Source organism: Notothenia coriiceps, unplaced genomic scaffold (genome assembly GCF_000735185.1).
Source record: "Notothenia coriiceps isolate Sejong01 unplaced genomic scaffold, NC01 NC01_scaffold00036399, whole genome shotgun sequence".
Classification (NCBI taxonomy): domain Eukaryota; kingdom Metazoa; phylum Chordata; class Actinopteri; order Perciformes; family Nototheniidae; genus Notothenia; species Notothenia coriiceps.
The window spans coordinates 341,031-356,735 of record NW_011369100.1 but is presented as its reverse complement, the minus strand read 5'-3'; the positions used below and the strand labels follow the sequence as shown (position 1 = coordinate 356,735).

General features: G+C 41.9%; 2 protein-coding genes across 2 annotated transcripts in view; both read left to right on the top strand.

The window, feature by feature from the left end:
- Window positions 1–10,783, top strand: part of LOC104963727 (probable G-protein coupled receptor 158) — a 31,173-nt gene extending 20,390 nt beyond the window's left edge. Inside the window, exons 2-6 of the mRNA XM_010792368.1 lie at window positions 3,679–3,784; window positions 5,797–5,943; window positions 6,058–6,301; window positions 7,332–7,888; window positions 8,047–10,783. Coding sequence (XP_010790670.1) covers window positions 3,679–3,784; window positions 5,797–5,943; window positions 6,058–6,301; window positions 7,332–7,888; window positions 8,047–9,021 — 2,029 coding nt within the window. The 3' untranslated portion in view covers window positions 9,022–10,783. The remainder of the gene's footprint in view (window positions 1–3,678; window positions 3,785–5,796; window positions 5,944–6,057; window positions 6,302–7,331; window positions 7,889–8,046) is intronic.
- A 1,822-nt stretch (window positions 10,784–12,605) lies between these two features.
- anxa13l (annexin A13, like) overlaps window positions 12,606–15,705 on the top strand; it is an 8,365-nt gene continuing 5,265 nt past the window's right edge. Inside the window, exons 1-4 of the mRNA XM_010792317.1 lie at window positions 12,606–12,943; window positions 14,077–14,152; window positions 15,218–15,312; window positions 15,397–15,567. Coding sequence (XP_010790619.1) covers window positions 12,929–12,943; window positions 14,077–14,152; window positions 15,218–15,312; window positions 15,397–15,567 — 357 coding nt within the window. The 5' untranslated portion in view covers window positions 12,606–12,928. The remainder of the gene's footprint in view (window positions 12,944–14,076; window positions 14,153–15,217; window positions 15,313–15,396; window positions 15,568–15,705) is intronic.

Here is a 15,705-nt window from a genome sequence, read left to right as displayed (position 1 = left end):
CCGTCGGTACTCGATTGCTATCGAGGGGACGGATGGTGGTAGTAACGGTAGATCGAGGTGTTCACCTTCGACATAGGCACCGACACGTTGGAAGAAAGTGGTCGGTCGGTCACTCCTCTCCGACCTAAACCGACACGGGCCGGGCCACCCAGGTTGTCAAGGGGGGTCCCGGGGTTAGGGCTATGTCCCTGAAATACCGGACATAACTCTGGGGGCTGCGGTTCTAGTTTTCATATAATTTCGTTGGCCAAGATACATCCGGAATGGCCGGGTAGGGGTCTCTGTTTTGAGTTCCTTTGTCCACCAAAATTAGGAGAAGAATCAAACGACACAGCAACAGTCGGACACCAACAGACTCCGGGTCCGGTCCGACAACAACTACCGGGAGTATGTACACCGGCGAAGACTCACCAAACACAAAAGGCACGCACACACTCGGGTGCTAGTCGCACGCGAATACAAAACCCCGCTACCCACGCTGGGGTTCGTTATAAACGTGACCCCGGTTAGTGTTGGAACAATGCGGTGACTAGTTTCCGGAATTACACTCTGTAAGTGTGTGCAACCGTGTGGCTTAGTGGACTTCTTTGGAAATTTCGATAAATAAAGTAAATTATCAATGTTCAATCAGACTGGTAGGTCGTAAAATCGGAGAACAAACTCTTATAACTGTCAAAATATGTAATATAAAACTTACATTTGCTTGTTTCGACGTTGGAGGACCAGATTTTTTTTACATCGGTTTCGCCTACAAAGGGTTTTCGGACGTTATAAATTTGTCGGTCGTAGAGGTGACCTACGTTTTGATTGAGCTAACAGTCTAAAGAGAAAACTAAATAAGGCCGTCTCTTCTGTAAATTGATTACACAATTACCAGGGTTTACTATCCCTAAAATCCAGTAAGAAGTTCTTTCATACGACTACAATCAAAACACCAATGTATTACCAGGAATAAATTTCATTTTGCCCTGTTATTGTGTGTCGTATACGAAATCCCACCGTCGAAGTAACACTAACTGTGCCCGGCGATAGTGTCCCAACAGGACCAAACTCGTCAACCGCGATGTTCTTGTGAGACGCCCCCGGGTCGTCCTAGCGGAGGATGCGAGATCTTGTTTAACTTACCTCCCCCGTCTAGTAAATGGTGCCCCCGTGTGGGTGACGGGCAGTTGTTGGTTGTTTGTTTGTGGTTGAAGTTAAATCTTTTTGTACGACATGTTTCCAGATAACAGAAAGTGTGTGTAACCGTCCCACGAAATCACGATAAAAGATCGCGTGGATACTGAACAACACGTATGTACGTGCCAACCACCGTGCTTGGTGGTTTTGTCTTTGTATAACGCCAGTATCCGGTGGTATATTTTTCGACCACGATTACATAAATCATAGGAATAGGTACACTTGTACAAAATCCACCCCCCCACCTGGATTGGAGGAGATCCTCCCAGACCCCCCGTACGAGGGGGCCGCTTCTAAAAAATTATAACTTCAATGTAGTTCGTAGTACTTCTCTAGACCACGAGAGTTGTTGAATACTCTGCTTGCACTTCATCTAGATACCTATGTCGAGAGTGTGTGTTCTTTGTATGACATGTCTAATGAAAGATACCTATCGACATTTGTCTAAAATGAAAAAAGCAATATTACCTATAAAATGTTTAGTGAGGGAAAATTTTGACGATAAGAACACCACAATACTGGACGCGAAGTTTTTCCGGTGTTGTTTCTCCGTCTGTTGGTATAGTCTGCCAAATTGTTTTCTACAAATATATTTCGTTTCTTCAAGTTTAAATCCCGGTTTAATTAAATTCACGGTTTTGTTTACATTCGTACTCCACACCTAAAGTCGACCATAGTCATCCACATTTACGTCCACTTCGTAACGTTGTACCTGTACGATACTCGACACTCTCACCAACTTCACTGTGTTTCACCTTCCGTTTGACTTCTTTGAGTATGTATGAGTTGTTTGGTCCACGGAAAAGCTCGTCCTCCCTTCTGTCTCCCCTCGTCCCTCCGAAATTTATCGACGGGTCCCCCGGGGTGGTCTGGGTCGCACGGGAGTCGAATGACGGTTAGTTCCATTAGTTCTGTCGTATCGGTGTGGGATAGATCTACTTGGGTTTCCCGTAGTGTCAGGGGGGGGTGGGGAAATTCTGCCCCCGGGGTTACCGCTAGTGCTGTTTGGTTGTAGGAGGCACACATTATAACTGGTAGCACACATAGGTCATACCTGAAAAAAGTGCAACAGAAAAACTATTTATCAGTGAAGCAGTACAAAGACTAGGCTATCGAGGGAATTCGGAGTAGAACAGGAACGCAGTTCCGGAAAAGGGCGGAACTCTTATGATTTGTCTTTTCGTAAGAGGTTTGTATAGGGGTTATGACTGAACAAAAGTGAGGCGGAAGTGCAAAAACAAAAGTCCGAGTACTGTAGACGGGACTTACCGGAAGAAGTCTAGGCTTCTGCCTACGTAAAACGGATGGTGTTGATACCCGTATTAGAGAGGTAGAACGCTAGTGTCCTATTTCCGCAGCGACTTGTGCGAACCTCGTTCCTGGGAGGAGCTTATATACGGTCGCTAGATACTTCGCTTCTTCACAGAGGAACAGAAGGAGGAGGAAACTGGTGTCTGCTTCGCCCTAGTCCGTCGGACGTCTTGTGGACAAGTTGTGGTGAAAAAGAGTGTGAGCTTATTTGTCGCGCCCCAGTCATCTGTAGATGTCGAGACACGACGGCGCTTTGTCTGTGTTTGACTTTTGTCGTGTTTGACCTTTGTCGGTGTGTGACCTTTAACGTTTGGCGCAGATAGAACGAGGGGTCTACGGTTGCCCGGACCTTTTGGTTGGTGATCCGCCACGCGTGTGGACAGGGTGTGTCGTGATGGCGCCTCTAACAACGGGGGGTTTTAGTCTGTGTTGAGGACGTGGTCGGAGTCGTTAGGTCGTTATAACATACTGCAGCGGTGTCCTTAAGTTCCCGGGTAGAGGTACGGGGGAGTAGTCCGTTTTTTAGGTGGCAAGAGAAGAGACTGCTTTTTCCGTTGTGACCTGAGTTGCTGCTGCTGCACATCAACATTGCTAACGTTAACGCTCGATTTCGAGGATGATGTATGACAAAAAAAACGGTCTAATTTTGTCAGTTTAGCCGTTACATCTCCTTGTTCTTTCTCTTTTGAGCGCTGCTCTCGTGCTTTGGTTTGCTTTACATTATAAATGCAAGCTATTACATTTTTTATAATGCTGCCGAACTTGCTGCTGCTAGCTACAGTACAGTACAGGTTGATTAAACGGTTCGTTCTTCACACAAGGTATCACATGTCATGAAAGGGAGCAAGGTCATTGGAAAGACAAATTACAAATTAATTTAGGTTGCTTGGTTACTTTGAAGACTGCGTGAACCGGTCAATGCCATTGGGGCCCCAAAAAAAACTTCTTTTTTTGCATGGGCCCCTGGCCGGCTCTGGGCCCCGGTGCGTTGCACCGGCTGCACCGTTGATAGTTACGCCTCTGCCTGTGATGGTGTTGCTTGTGGAATTCCTTACCAAGTCAGACAGTGTGGTTGCCAGGAGAGAGGATAAAGCTCTAAGGCTGATTTAAAGGTCTGTGTTTTCTGTCAGAGCTTACAAAACAGACAAACCAAGTACACTGCTCAACATTTTTTTGTTTTTTCTGCAGGTTCACTCTGGTGCCCGGGCTTCACCCTGACTGGATGCTCATGTTGATTTTCACTCACACTCATCTTACTGTGACTGTGACTCTGGGATTGCTGCTCGTGCCGAAGGTAACACTCCGTCAACCGTGTCAGTTATTAGTGTAACACTTCCATGTAAAAGGTTGCTTTCAATGAGGAGCGGAAGATAATAAAAATAGAAGGAACAATATTAAATTAACATAGCCGGCATTTTATTAAACATTCATACAACACTTTCTGCTCTTCCTCTATCCTTCAAATGCAGACTCTGCTGCCCCAGCACTGCCCCAAGTGGGAGCTGCTGTTTATTACAGGGTGAAAAGCGTTATTAACTCACTGCATTATTTGAGTGGGTTACATTAGGTAACAATGTCAGTCAGTGGTTGGTAAGTAACTGAGTAAGCAATACAAGTTTGATGTACATGTACTTTACTTAAAGGTCTCCTATCATGTAAAATGCACTTTTTTAATGTATTTTATACATAAATATGTGTCCCGGTGTGTAAGGGAACTCACAAAGTGTCAGACAACAAAACCCTCTCTCTTTTCCTCCATACCCAAATCGCTAAAAACTCCAAAGGGGGCGGGGCCAGCAGCTACTGACCTAGAATCAGCACTTCTCTAACAGGGCTGAAACAGAGGGATATGAGGGATGTCTAAAATGCATGATCTGTTTGGTATTTTGAGCAAAACACATAATAGACATAATGTTTTATATATATATATATATATCTGAGACCCATAATATACGCCTAAAAATAGCAGAATAGGAGACCTTTAGGTGCATATTGTACTTTTTACCTCCCAACATTAATCCGACAGATATAACTAAATAGCGCTGCATGCATGAAGTCTAACTTTTCTTTCTTAAAAGAGCATTATTTGAAAAATTGTAATGGAGGTTGGTGACTGGTGTACAGAGAGTTTTCCTCTACGGCCATAATGTAGCTTGTGTATACAACAGTCCATTAATCATCTCAAGTTCATTTGATATTAGCCATCTAGAAACACACACAGATGCACAGAGGCACATTTGGTACCATTACCTTAAACTCATTCCAACTGCGTTAGTGGTTACTGAGATTTAGCTGAGCACTCCCGCGGGTGTCTTTATGTGCAATCTCTCAAGTCTGATGGAAAACATTTAATTCTCCTGCTGTGTAAGGAATGCCACACACCATCAGCGCTCTCTGTTCCTTCATTCTTTCTAAATTAGGCACTTTAGAACTGCAAGTCAGTTGAGTACGCTGGGATAATTAAGCACAATGGGAGGATGTTAATCTCACAGTTTCTGTTCCTGAATCTGGGCTAACTATTTGGTACTCTGTATTGACAGGTTTGTTGTTTAATCCAGATGAAAGATTTGGCAATGAATAGTCAGAGAAAATAGATTTTCCTCTCTTCTAAATGTTTGTAAAAAATGCAACCTCACCTCATTTTTCCACTTTGAAGTAATGATGATATTAGTGCCTGCAAAAACTGAGCTGAATACATTTTAATATTTGAATACTCAATTCGCAAGTGCGTTGGATTAAATACAAAAACGCAAGAACATTTTTAAATCAACATAATTATCTCAGCTTTTATTAAAAATGAGTTCAGATCTTAAGAAGAAACATCTTTGTTGACTCCAACAGTAAACAAGATGGAGGTCAACTTTTGTTAAAGGAGGCCTATTATTTTCATCTTCAGGCTCTTACTATTATTTTTGGTTTCAACAAGAACGTTTCCAGATGCTATAATTTCCAAAAGAACAGATTATTTTTCTTACACTGCATGTCGGATACTACCCACATGTTTGTGTTCTATATTCTGCAGTTCATGTTCTCTTTAAGTTCAACTAAATCCATGTGGGCAGGAAAGTAACTTTTATTATGTAACATCCATATCAGTCAATATTTTGCTACAGGAAAACCTTGGTCAACTCAGCCCTCCTCCAATGACCCCTTTAGCCAACATTTAGATATTGGTATACACTATATTTTATTAGTGGTTTCCTATAGGGCAGAGTCATACAATTTGAGAAACCTTATTTCCAATGTAACACCTTTCCAGCAGCCTCACTGATGACATTATTCAACCCTGCTCTCCATCTGTCTTAGTTTCTGTCCAAAGGGACTCAGGCCAGGGATGATATTGCCACCGAGGCTTACGAGGAGGAGCTGGACATGGGAAGGTCTGGCTCTTACCTCAACAACAGCATCACCTCGGCCTGGAGTGAGCACAGCTTGGACCCAGAGGATATACGGGTAAAGTACCTTTGTTGTTCATACCTGGAAATTGAATATGAAAATATAAATCCAACTGTAGAAATGAAATTATTCCAAAGATGCCCATTATTTACAGTCCCTTCCCATTTTCAGGATGAGCTGAAAAAGCTTTATGCGCAGCTGGAAGTCTACAAATGTAAGAAGATGCTCGCCAACAACCCTCACCTCCAGAAGAAGCGCAACTCCAAGAAAGGTCTGGGTCGCACCCTGATGAAGCGGATAACAGAGATCCCTGAGACCATGCACATACATCGGCAGTGCAGTCGCGAGGATGGCAGCGAACACGGCAGCAACCGTAGCACTTTGAGAAGAAACCCATTCGAACCAAGTCACCACGGTAAGACACATTTTATCCGTTCCATGAAACTGAAGCAACACAAATCTAATTCAGCCATTATTGGTAGTTTAATTTCCACTTGTGGTTACTTACTGTCAACATGTCTTCTTGTGAACACCAGTATGTTCAAAATACCAGTGGTTAGGGTTTGTAAGCTGCCTAAACCTTGCTACTGGACTGAGCTACTAAAGAGAGCTTAGCCAGAAACCAGTAAAGTTCAATTGTGTGTGCTTCATTTTTGTGAATATTTCCAAAGTGTAGAAGAGATACTGAATAACATTTCACTTTTAAGGTTTTTAACTTAAAGGTCCCATGTCATGGCCATTTCTACTGATCATAATTCCATTGTTGAGGTCTACTAGAATAGATTTACATTGTGCAATTTTCCAAACTCACATTGGTTTTCTCATACAGCATCTCTGTATGTGTATTTACTGAATTTCACTCTCTGTCCTAAACGCCTTGTTGGAGCTCCTGCCCCCCCCCCTCCCTGTGAGCCCAGTGTGCTCTGATTTGTCAGCTCGCCCACTGGCTCGCTGCTGCGAGGAGCTGACAGTGTGAGCTAGCTTACTGGTGTGGTTTCCTGCTTGCTGCGAGACAGCGCGAATGGACGCTGGAAGGGGGAGGGTTGCTGAGGGGGCTGCAGCAGCCCCATCTGCGAGGCTCCGTTTACATGCATAAAAACCTTCATAACACACATGGGGACGGGTAATAACCGGAAAAGCATGACATGGGACCTTTAAATACACATTTTTTGCAATTCTTTTTTCAATGGTTCAAAACACAGATACTATCAATGGTCTAAGACGGTCTTTATTTTTTTCCTCTGTGTTTAGCCAAGATACTTTCTCTTGCTAGATATTTTTTGTTTCATCTGTGAACAAAAACACAAGAGAGAAAACCTTTAAGGTCAGACATAGAACAAGGTCACCAGAATATATTTTCCTCATTTGTTTCTAAGGGCTTTTCTTCATACATGATCACTAAATCTGCGCACCTTGATGCCATTTTATTGTTAACCTTCCCTCAGGCAAATCTCGGGATGGTTCCCTGAAGAACAAAGTCATTGGCTTGAAGAAGTCGCACAGCTATGACCATGTTTGTGACCAGGATGAAGAAACCGTAAGCCAAACTGGCTCGATAGCAGGAGACAAAATTACTCCTGTGGGAGGTGGTGGGGAAGGATCTCTACTGGGTTCCCTGATTGGCCGGAAACATACTAAAAAGCAGCTGGAACCGTCCATGACCCCACCAAGACTGGAACCAGCCGAGTCCACAGAGTCCGTTCCACTGTGCTGGAAATCAGCCAGCGTCCACAACTTGACCCACGAGAAGAAACCGCTCCACCTTCGGACCTCCATCATGCAGAAGTCTCTGAGTGTGATTGCCAGTGCCAAGGAAAAGATGCCGGGGCTGACCAACAAGACGCAAAGCGTGGAGGATGCCAGTAAGAAAGGTCTGAAGGGGCAGGAGGACAGGATGTTGTCTGAGGTGGATGAGACCCCTGAGCATTACTCCAAGATGATCATCAGCCAGTCAGTGGAGTACTCCAAGTCCCCCCTGAAGATGGGCATCATGAAACAACAGGTACTCTTTATTTATGAATCTTCAAAAAATACTATTTGAACAAAAAGGTTTTAATCAAGCAATTGGGTGTTGGGTTAAGTTTTTGAACAGCTTGTACTTTTGGAAATGTTTCAATATTTTCATTAAAACAGCAGTTGTTGAATATTTTCTTTTAACAGGTGAGTGGCAGCCAGCCGTCGATTTGCTCCGAGACCGGTCGGAACCTCTACGATGTGTCTGAGGTTTGTCCCTGGGATTCCGAAGACGCTCAGACTCCCACTGAAGCTAAGACCCAGAAACATGTTTCCATTGCTCCAGAGACCACTGCAGGCCGGAGAGGCAGCAGCAGCAGCTCTGGGATCACCAAAGGTAGCCGGTCCAATCAGAGGCAGAAAGCAGGGTATTCCCCTTCCAACAGAAGACGCTCCAAAGATAAAGGAGGAGAAAGGGAGGAAGGCAAGGAAACCCGGAAAACCCGACCACCAAGATCACCTCTCCCTCTAAAGCCCGACGTCTGTCCCTGGGAGTTCAATGAGCAGCCCATAATGGGAGGAGATTCAGATTCCCTCTCCCCGGACAGGATCTCACGCAAGAAAAGCGTCACACCCACTGATGGGAAACCCAAGGGACTCCACTCAGACCACTCCAAGTCCACAGGAAGCCTTTTGCAGCCTCCAACCCTGATGGTAGAGATCTGCCCTTGGGACTACAACAGCCCACCTTCACCTAAGCAGGAGAAGTCCTGCAACAGCCCCAGCACACACAAGAAGAAGCGGAAAGGCTCCTGCTCATCCAACCACAAAGCTGAGAAGGAAAAGGCAAGAGAGAAAAGCAGAGAACGGCGGAGCTCCTCCAGCAAACCGGCGTCGGAGAGAAGACGCGTTAGCCAGTCATCGGAGTGTGGAGGGCCGGTTTCTGAGCGGCGGAGGAGTTCTACAAGGGACCCAGAGATGATGGAGATCAGGAGGGGGGAGGGTTTCTCACGGGAGATCGAGCCCTCACTCAGCAGCTTTGCTCAGACTAGAAAATCACCAGAGAAGAAGAAAGAGAGCTCTTCGAGTAGTAGTACCAAACCCGCGGTCATCGTCGGGGCCAAGGTGGTGGATGTTTGCCCATGGGACTATCAGGAGCCAGATCCTGGGAGGATGGTGTGATGACTGGGGAAATGATTGTATTTTTTTTTTATTCATAGACTGACAACACAGAGGAAAAAGCAACAGAATGATATCAATTGAAAATTCGATAAGTTAACCTAAGCGAAAAAATAATCCAAACTACTTGCTAAATGCATTACATCTCGTTGTTTCATTGCAACCTTGAAGTCACTTTTTTGGTCTGCACTTTTGCTTGCAAACTTACATTGTGTTCGTTTTATCACATCAAGGTCATTTAAACCTGAATCATAATTGTACATACCAGCAGGTCAGACAATCATTTGTCACCAAAACTTTACATAATCGGCTTATCGAATATTGAAGTTCATCTGTTACGCCGATGATATTCTACACTACACACTATGTCAGTGGGGACTCACTGCCTCAGATGCTAATGAAGAAACAAGCAGGCGACAGGGGAAAAAAAGACCTATGGATAAAATGGGATATGTGAAGCAGGACCAAAGCTCCAGACACAGCTGCGATGCCTTAGCTATAGGCCAAATGCATAATTCATGGAACGAAAATGATCTGTTTGATTAGTGAAACATGGGAATAAAAAGGGATTGTAGTTCAGCTTCATTTCTAAATGAGGAAAAATGTATATTTCAGTTGCTCGATATACAGTATTGTTGTTTCCTAACAACCATTGCATGCGGCAAACCGTAAAGCATCCAATAACTGTAAAAAATTAAAATTTAGTTGAGAACTTGTACTGAACTATGACCGGAGAACTTTTGATGTTGTTGCTTATGGTATTTTCCTCCTATGTTCCTGATGCTTTCAAAATGATGTGCATTGCCATCAATAATGTACATACATACTGCAAATGGCTTTCAGTTACAGTTGCGCAGTGATGAAATATCCATGAGCCTCTCCCTTATGTTGATAGTTATTTACCGTTTATTTGATATCCATGCCCTGGATGCCACTTTTAAAGGAGGCGGTAGTATTTCCACATGTATAAAATAATGTGATGGAGTCTTTAAAGGACCAAACCAAACCACGACGAGGGTGGATGATGTGAATAATGCATTATTACTGTCACTTAGTCGCCAATTTTAACATCTGCCTGAATGCACCTTCTTTCCAATCTTTGCACATATTCAATTGCTTAAACCACGACTATGCATGACCAAAGCTATTTTTTGCCACTTTCTTGCCAACGGGAGATGAGTCATTTACTATTTTAACATCATCTCCGACAACAGTTCGCCTTTCTGTCCCGCGATCATCCACCCACCAGCTACAAATAATGAAACGCAGTCACACACAACGCAGTCTTCTTCTGAAGCTGTCTGTGCATGACAGTGAAAATACAGCAGTATTGTTACACTCAAATTCACCACAAGGCATAAAAAAAACATTGTTATGTAATACTTAAAGAGGACTAAGGAGCACATTGGATTTACAAATATAGATGTCAGATGTTGTCATGTATTTATCAAGAAAAATGTGTAAAATAACCGTTTTTTTTGCTCATAAAGTAAAATTAAAAGGCTTGATGAATAATAAACATGAGCCTGCACTCACATGGGTTTTTTTCTATCAGATGGTTTTAGGCTGTATGAAATGGAATGTTGTAACTTGCCCACTAAATGTATTTTATGCTAGTTATACTATATGATGTGACTCCAAAAAAGTTACAAAATGGTGTAGCATCGACACAGGAGTACTTATATTTTACATTCTTATTGTGTTGCATGTACATACAGTAAATACCCTGTTCTCAATCATGGATTAAATCTTTCTATAAAAACCAGTTGACATTGCTTTGGTCTGTTCAGTATTGTGTTTTTTTCAGTTCACTTGGCATGTACTTTGCTCTCTGTGCAACATTGCCATCATGTGGATAATTAAAATATCGAGTTTTTAGTTTTCTTAAAAGTGACAGACTTGAAGTGATGAATCAAACTCTACATTCAGAATAGAAAAAGGCGCACAAAGTCCTCCTCTAAAGGACTTTCAGAGTGTCTTCTCTTATATCATCATTTATACAATGCTGACCTCATGACAAGGCTAATTCAATCATGGACCGTAGCCCTTTCTCAGGACAAAGGCCTTCTACTCTTTCGGTGACTATAAGCTGATTTTGTTACAATTTAAACACAGGCATTAGCAAAATCAATACACTGATTATTAAATCAAGTATCTGTACGAGTACTTTATACTGCTATCTGCCCGTCCTGACTTCCTAATTCCCTATATGCTCTTGCTTGGACTACACCAATCTACAAACGTAGCCCTAATTTCGACCTTAACCACACGTTACGTTTTATGATCCCAACTTGGGCCGCGAAGTGGGAAACAAAGTGGTCCAGGGGTAATGCCCCTTGCCCACCAATAACACCAATTTGTGTAACTCAGTAGTTATGATCTCAACTACTTCTACTACTAATTTAAGATTGAGCTACAGTGTTCAAAGGAAAATTAAATCTTTCTTTAACCAACAGCCAAACTTAACGGATATCCATCTCACTAAAAGCAAAACGAAAACATGTTGGTCCAGTCCAGGTCAGATGTAGCCAAAAAGGCTTCACTTTACTAGAGGTATTTATATAAATATGGCATCAAACTTAGTGGTGTGCAAACTGACTATTTTCACAGTATCGGTTCCTGTGAGTTGATATATGCAAATGTAACAAACTTTTCAGAACTTTTAAGTTTTTATATTTCTTTGCATAATATGCTATCAGGTTCACAGTGACACTGCAAGTATCACCCACTAAAATAAAACATACAACGTTCTTCAATGCTTATCCTGTTTGAGTTTGGATTATTAAAATGCAACCTATTGGTTTGTTTTCTTAAATTGTTGGATATTATAATATAAAGTGGATTCATGACTACTTGGAGGTTGAATAAAAAGCTTAACCGGTTCATTACGGACACTCAAATATTTGTTCAAAAATACTTGTTGGTTCAGTTTTGCACATCACTAACCACAGCTAGCAACATGAACAAAACCAATAGAAATTAAATTTAGAATATGCAGTGTGTAACAATCTCCTGAACTAAAACAAATCCAAAATGCTTGCCCCTCCAAATTGCCAGCCAAAGTAATGAGGGGTAAGGAAAGCACCTGCAACACACAACACATGATTATTCAATCTGACGCTCAGCAGCCAATTACACAGCTATCTGGAATTGGTACCCACCTCAGGAAAAAGCACATGATCAGGAGGGAAAGAATCAAATCAAATCAAGTTTTATTTATATAGCACATTTTTAAAACGATTTTTGGTCGAGCCAAAGTGCTGTACATGCAATATAAACACTTTAAAATAAAAAAAACTTTACAACAAATACAACAGCAAAAATAAAAAATCACAAACATGCACGATTAAATCGCTATGTCATGTTTAAACGCCTGGGCGCCTCCCTGGGAGGTGTTCCAGGCGCTTCCAGCTGGGAAGAGACAAGGGCTAGACCTAGCACCAGGTGGAGGAATGATATCTCTTCGCTGGCCTGGGAGCGCCTTGGGTTCCCCCAGTCAAAGCTGGTTGATGTGGCCAGGGAAGGGAACGTTTGGGGCTCTCTGCTGGAACTGCTTCCTCCGCGACCCGACCACGGATAAGCAGGAGAAGATGGATGGATGGATGTTTAAACACTGAATGAAAGCATTTCTGAAGAGATAATGAACGAGAGCAAATATGTCTGATACAACTCCAGGACCACATGTTGTTATGATGACACACAGTTTCTCAAGCTGCAAATAATTATCTTCCCCCCACTAAATGAACAAGCGGCAGTGACGTCACCCTGCAGCACCGGACAGGGCGTCCTCCAGGAACAACCGAACAACCGACCGGACTGACACATCACATCCACTGCAAAGCCGCTCAACAACACAGCTTTCCACTAATTTATCACTTAGTCACTTTTGACAGCGCGATCTTGGATTAAAATGGGGAACGTGCAGGTAAGAAAACGGGATTTCCCAACTTTTAAAAACAACATTAGATTTGTTATTAGGCTAGTGTAAAATGGAGGATCAGCCACTTTTAAAGCTTTGAAACGATCTAGTTTACTGTGATGATCACTTATGCAGCGTCCGGGAGATTATTCTAAGGGTGTTATTTACTTCAGGAGATGTAAACAACACATTCTGACAGCTGCGTGGCAGAAGTTGCGCAGTTTATTTGAGCAAAGGGAGAGTCCTGTAAGGCCTGGGCAACAGCAGAAAAAGGGACGAGGCATTTCTCGGAAAGGCTGATCAATAAGGCTGCATTGTGCTAACGGAGGGGGGTGAGGAGAGGAGGCTGCCCACAGACTGCCGCATGACTCAGCGATCAGCCTGCTGCTGCACCCTTTTCCTGCGGGAGACCGGCCTACTGTAACAGGCCCTGTGATGATCCCTTACAACCTCACTGTGTCATCATGCTTCACTGGGATTCTAGCTTGTTTGTTATTTCATTTTACATTTTACATCAGTTTGCAGTGTATAGATACAGTACTCGGAGCTGTGAATTACATTTACTTAAGTACAATTTTGAGATACATGTATTTCCATTTTATGCTACTTTGTACTTTTACTCTACTAGAATTCAGAGGTAAATGGTGTACTTTTACTCCAATACAGTTATTTTGTACCTCTTGTTCCTTTGCAGATTTAGATAAATGATGTGAAATGTAATCAACAATTAAATCAGACTTTATTTCCACCTGGAGTAAATTCACAATCTACCCTGCAGTATACAAAGTAATTCAAACCTTTAGCTTTGATTACATGCATCAACATTTATAATCAAAACATATAATAAATATTATTCTGAAATGGACCAATCTGCACAATGTGTAGTGTTACTTTTGGTACTTTAAGTATATGTTGATGTTAATACTTTTCTACTTTTACTTTTACTTGTAACAGAGTATTCCTAGACTCTGGTACTTCTACTTTTACTAAAGTACATGATCTGAGTACTTATCCACCTCTGTCAGTAATTATAGGATACATGATCCATTCCTAACAGTGTGTGTAGTTGTATATGTTTGCTTTTCATTTATGTTTTGTATCTTCTTTTTTTGTAATGATCATATCACTTTGTGTTCTAGCCCACCCTTGTCCCATATGAGGATTTTGATGTCACTGCTGATATCAAGGCTATCAGAAAAGCCTGTAAAGGTCTAGGTAAGTATGAATAGTGTAGTCTCATTCTTCTTCAATAACTGCGCAATTTGTTGTTTCTCTTGTTTAGTCTCTTGGTTTCTCTATTTGTGTGTGATTATTGCATCCATTACTTAATGTGCATTTACAATGGATCCACAAATATATATTGAATTAATCAGAAAAGTTCTCAGATAAATTGAAGATAGAAGTTAACATACTGGTGCCACACAGCACAAAGAACATTTTAAGGCCAGCAGTGTTGTTATATCAATATCAGCAATACTTCCCTCTTATTTGATCAGTTATTTTTGTATTACAACTTTCCTTGTAGCGAGACAAATATAACCAGCAGATAAAACAAAATCAAATGAGCAATTATACAAATTAAAATTAAAAGCAGAAATTGTATGTATTTAATTACCTTACATTAGCGTTTAGTACACATATTTGAATAATAATTTTCAAAGCAGAAAACTGTATTTCTGATTTTACCAGAAACATGTCTGCCTTGCTGCCATTTTAATAATATACTTCTACGGTTAGGTGACAAGACATAGAAACTGCCTTCAAAGGTTAGGCTCTAAGAAGTTTTATAATAGTAAAATACTGCCTTGATGGTGAAGCTCCCATAATTGTATCACATCTCATTTAGCTGAAGCAAGTGACTATATGTGCATTCAGCCAAATGAAACCTTTCTAAGTACTGCAGTTTTTATAAATTATTGGGCAACTCGCAGTCAATCCAGGTGGATTTTCATTCTGTGAAGTAAGATCTGTAAACTTTTGGCTTTCCATTTTATCAATGGGGTTCTTGTTCCACCATTTTACAGCCGGGATACAAACGGGAGTGTTTTTGTTGCCCTTTCGATTGGCCGATGAAGAGCGAAGTACACAAGCTAGAGTGTATGGTTTAATTCCAACCTTCTTGTGCTCATTCAGCCTACCAATAAAACATAACAGCCCATAGAACCAATTAGGAGGAAGTGTAGGGTTATACCACTTTAAATCTATGCTCCCTATGATGAATGATAATGGCCATTCGATGGGCTGATTACTAAAAGATATGTACTGCTTTATAATCTGCAGGGACGGATGAAGAAGTCATTGTTCAGATCCTGGCCAATCGCTCTGCAGCTCAGCGTGTGGAGATCAAGCAGGCCTACTTTGAGAAGTATGATGACGTAAGTACCTTTACACTCCCTCTATCATGCTCCTACATTTATTTACACATATACGTAAATGGAGTTGTTTCTTTTTCTGTTCAGGAGTTGGAGGAAGTCCTTAAGAAGGAGCTGACAGGTAGTTTTGAGAAGGCCACCGTAGCCATGTTGGAGCCTCCTAATGTTTACTTTGCCAAGGAGCTGAGGAAGGCCATGAAGGGGGCGGGAACGGACGAAGACGTGCTCGTCGAGATCCTGTGCACGGCCACCAATGAGGTCCGTCAATCTGTGATACTATCCTTTGATACTACATGTTTTTATTTTTACCCAATTTCTACAGGTTAACTATTAGAAACTATTTATATTCTGGTTTACATGACTTATTTAACATGGAGTCTATCTTCGCTGCCTATC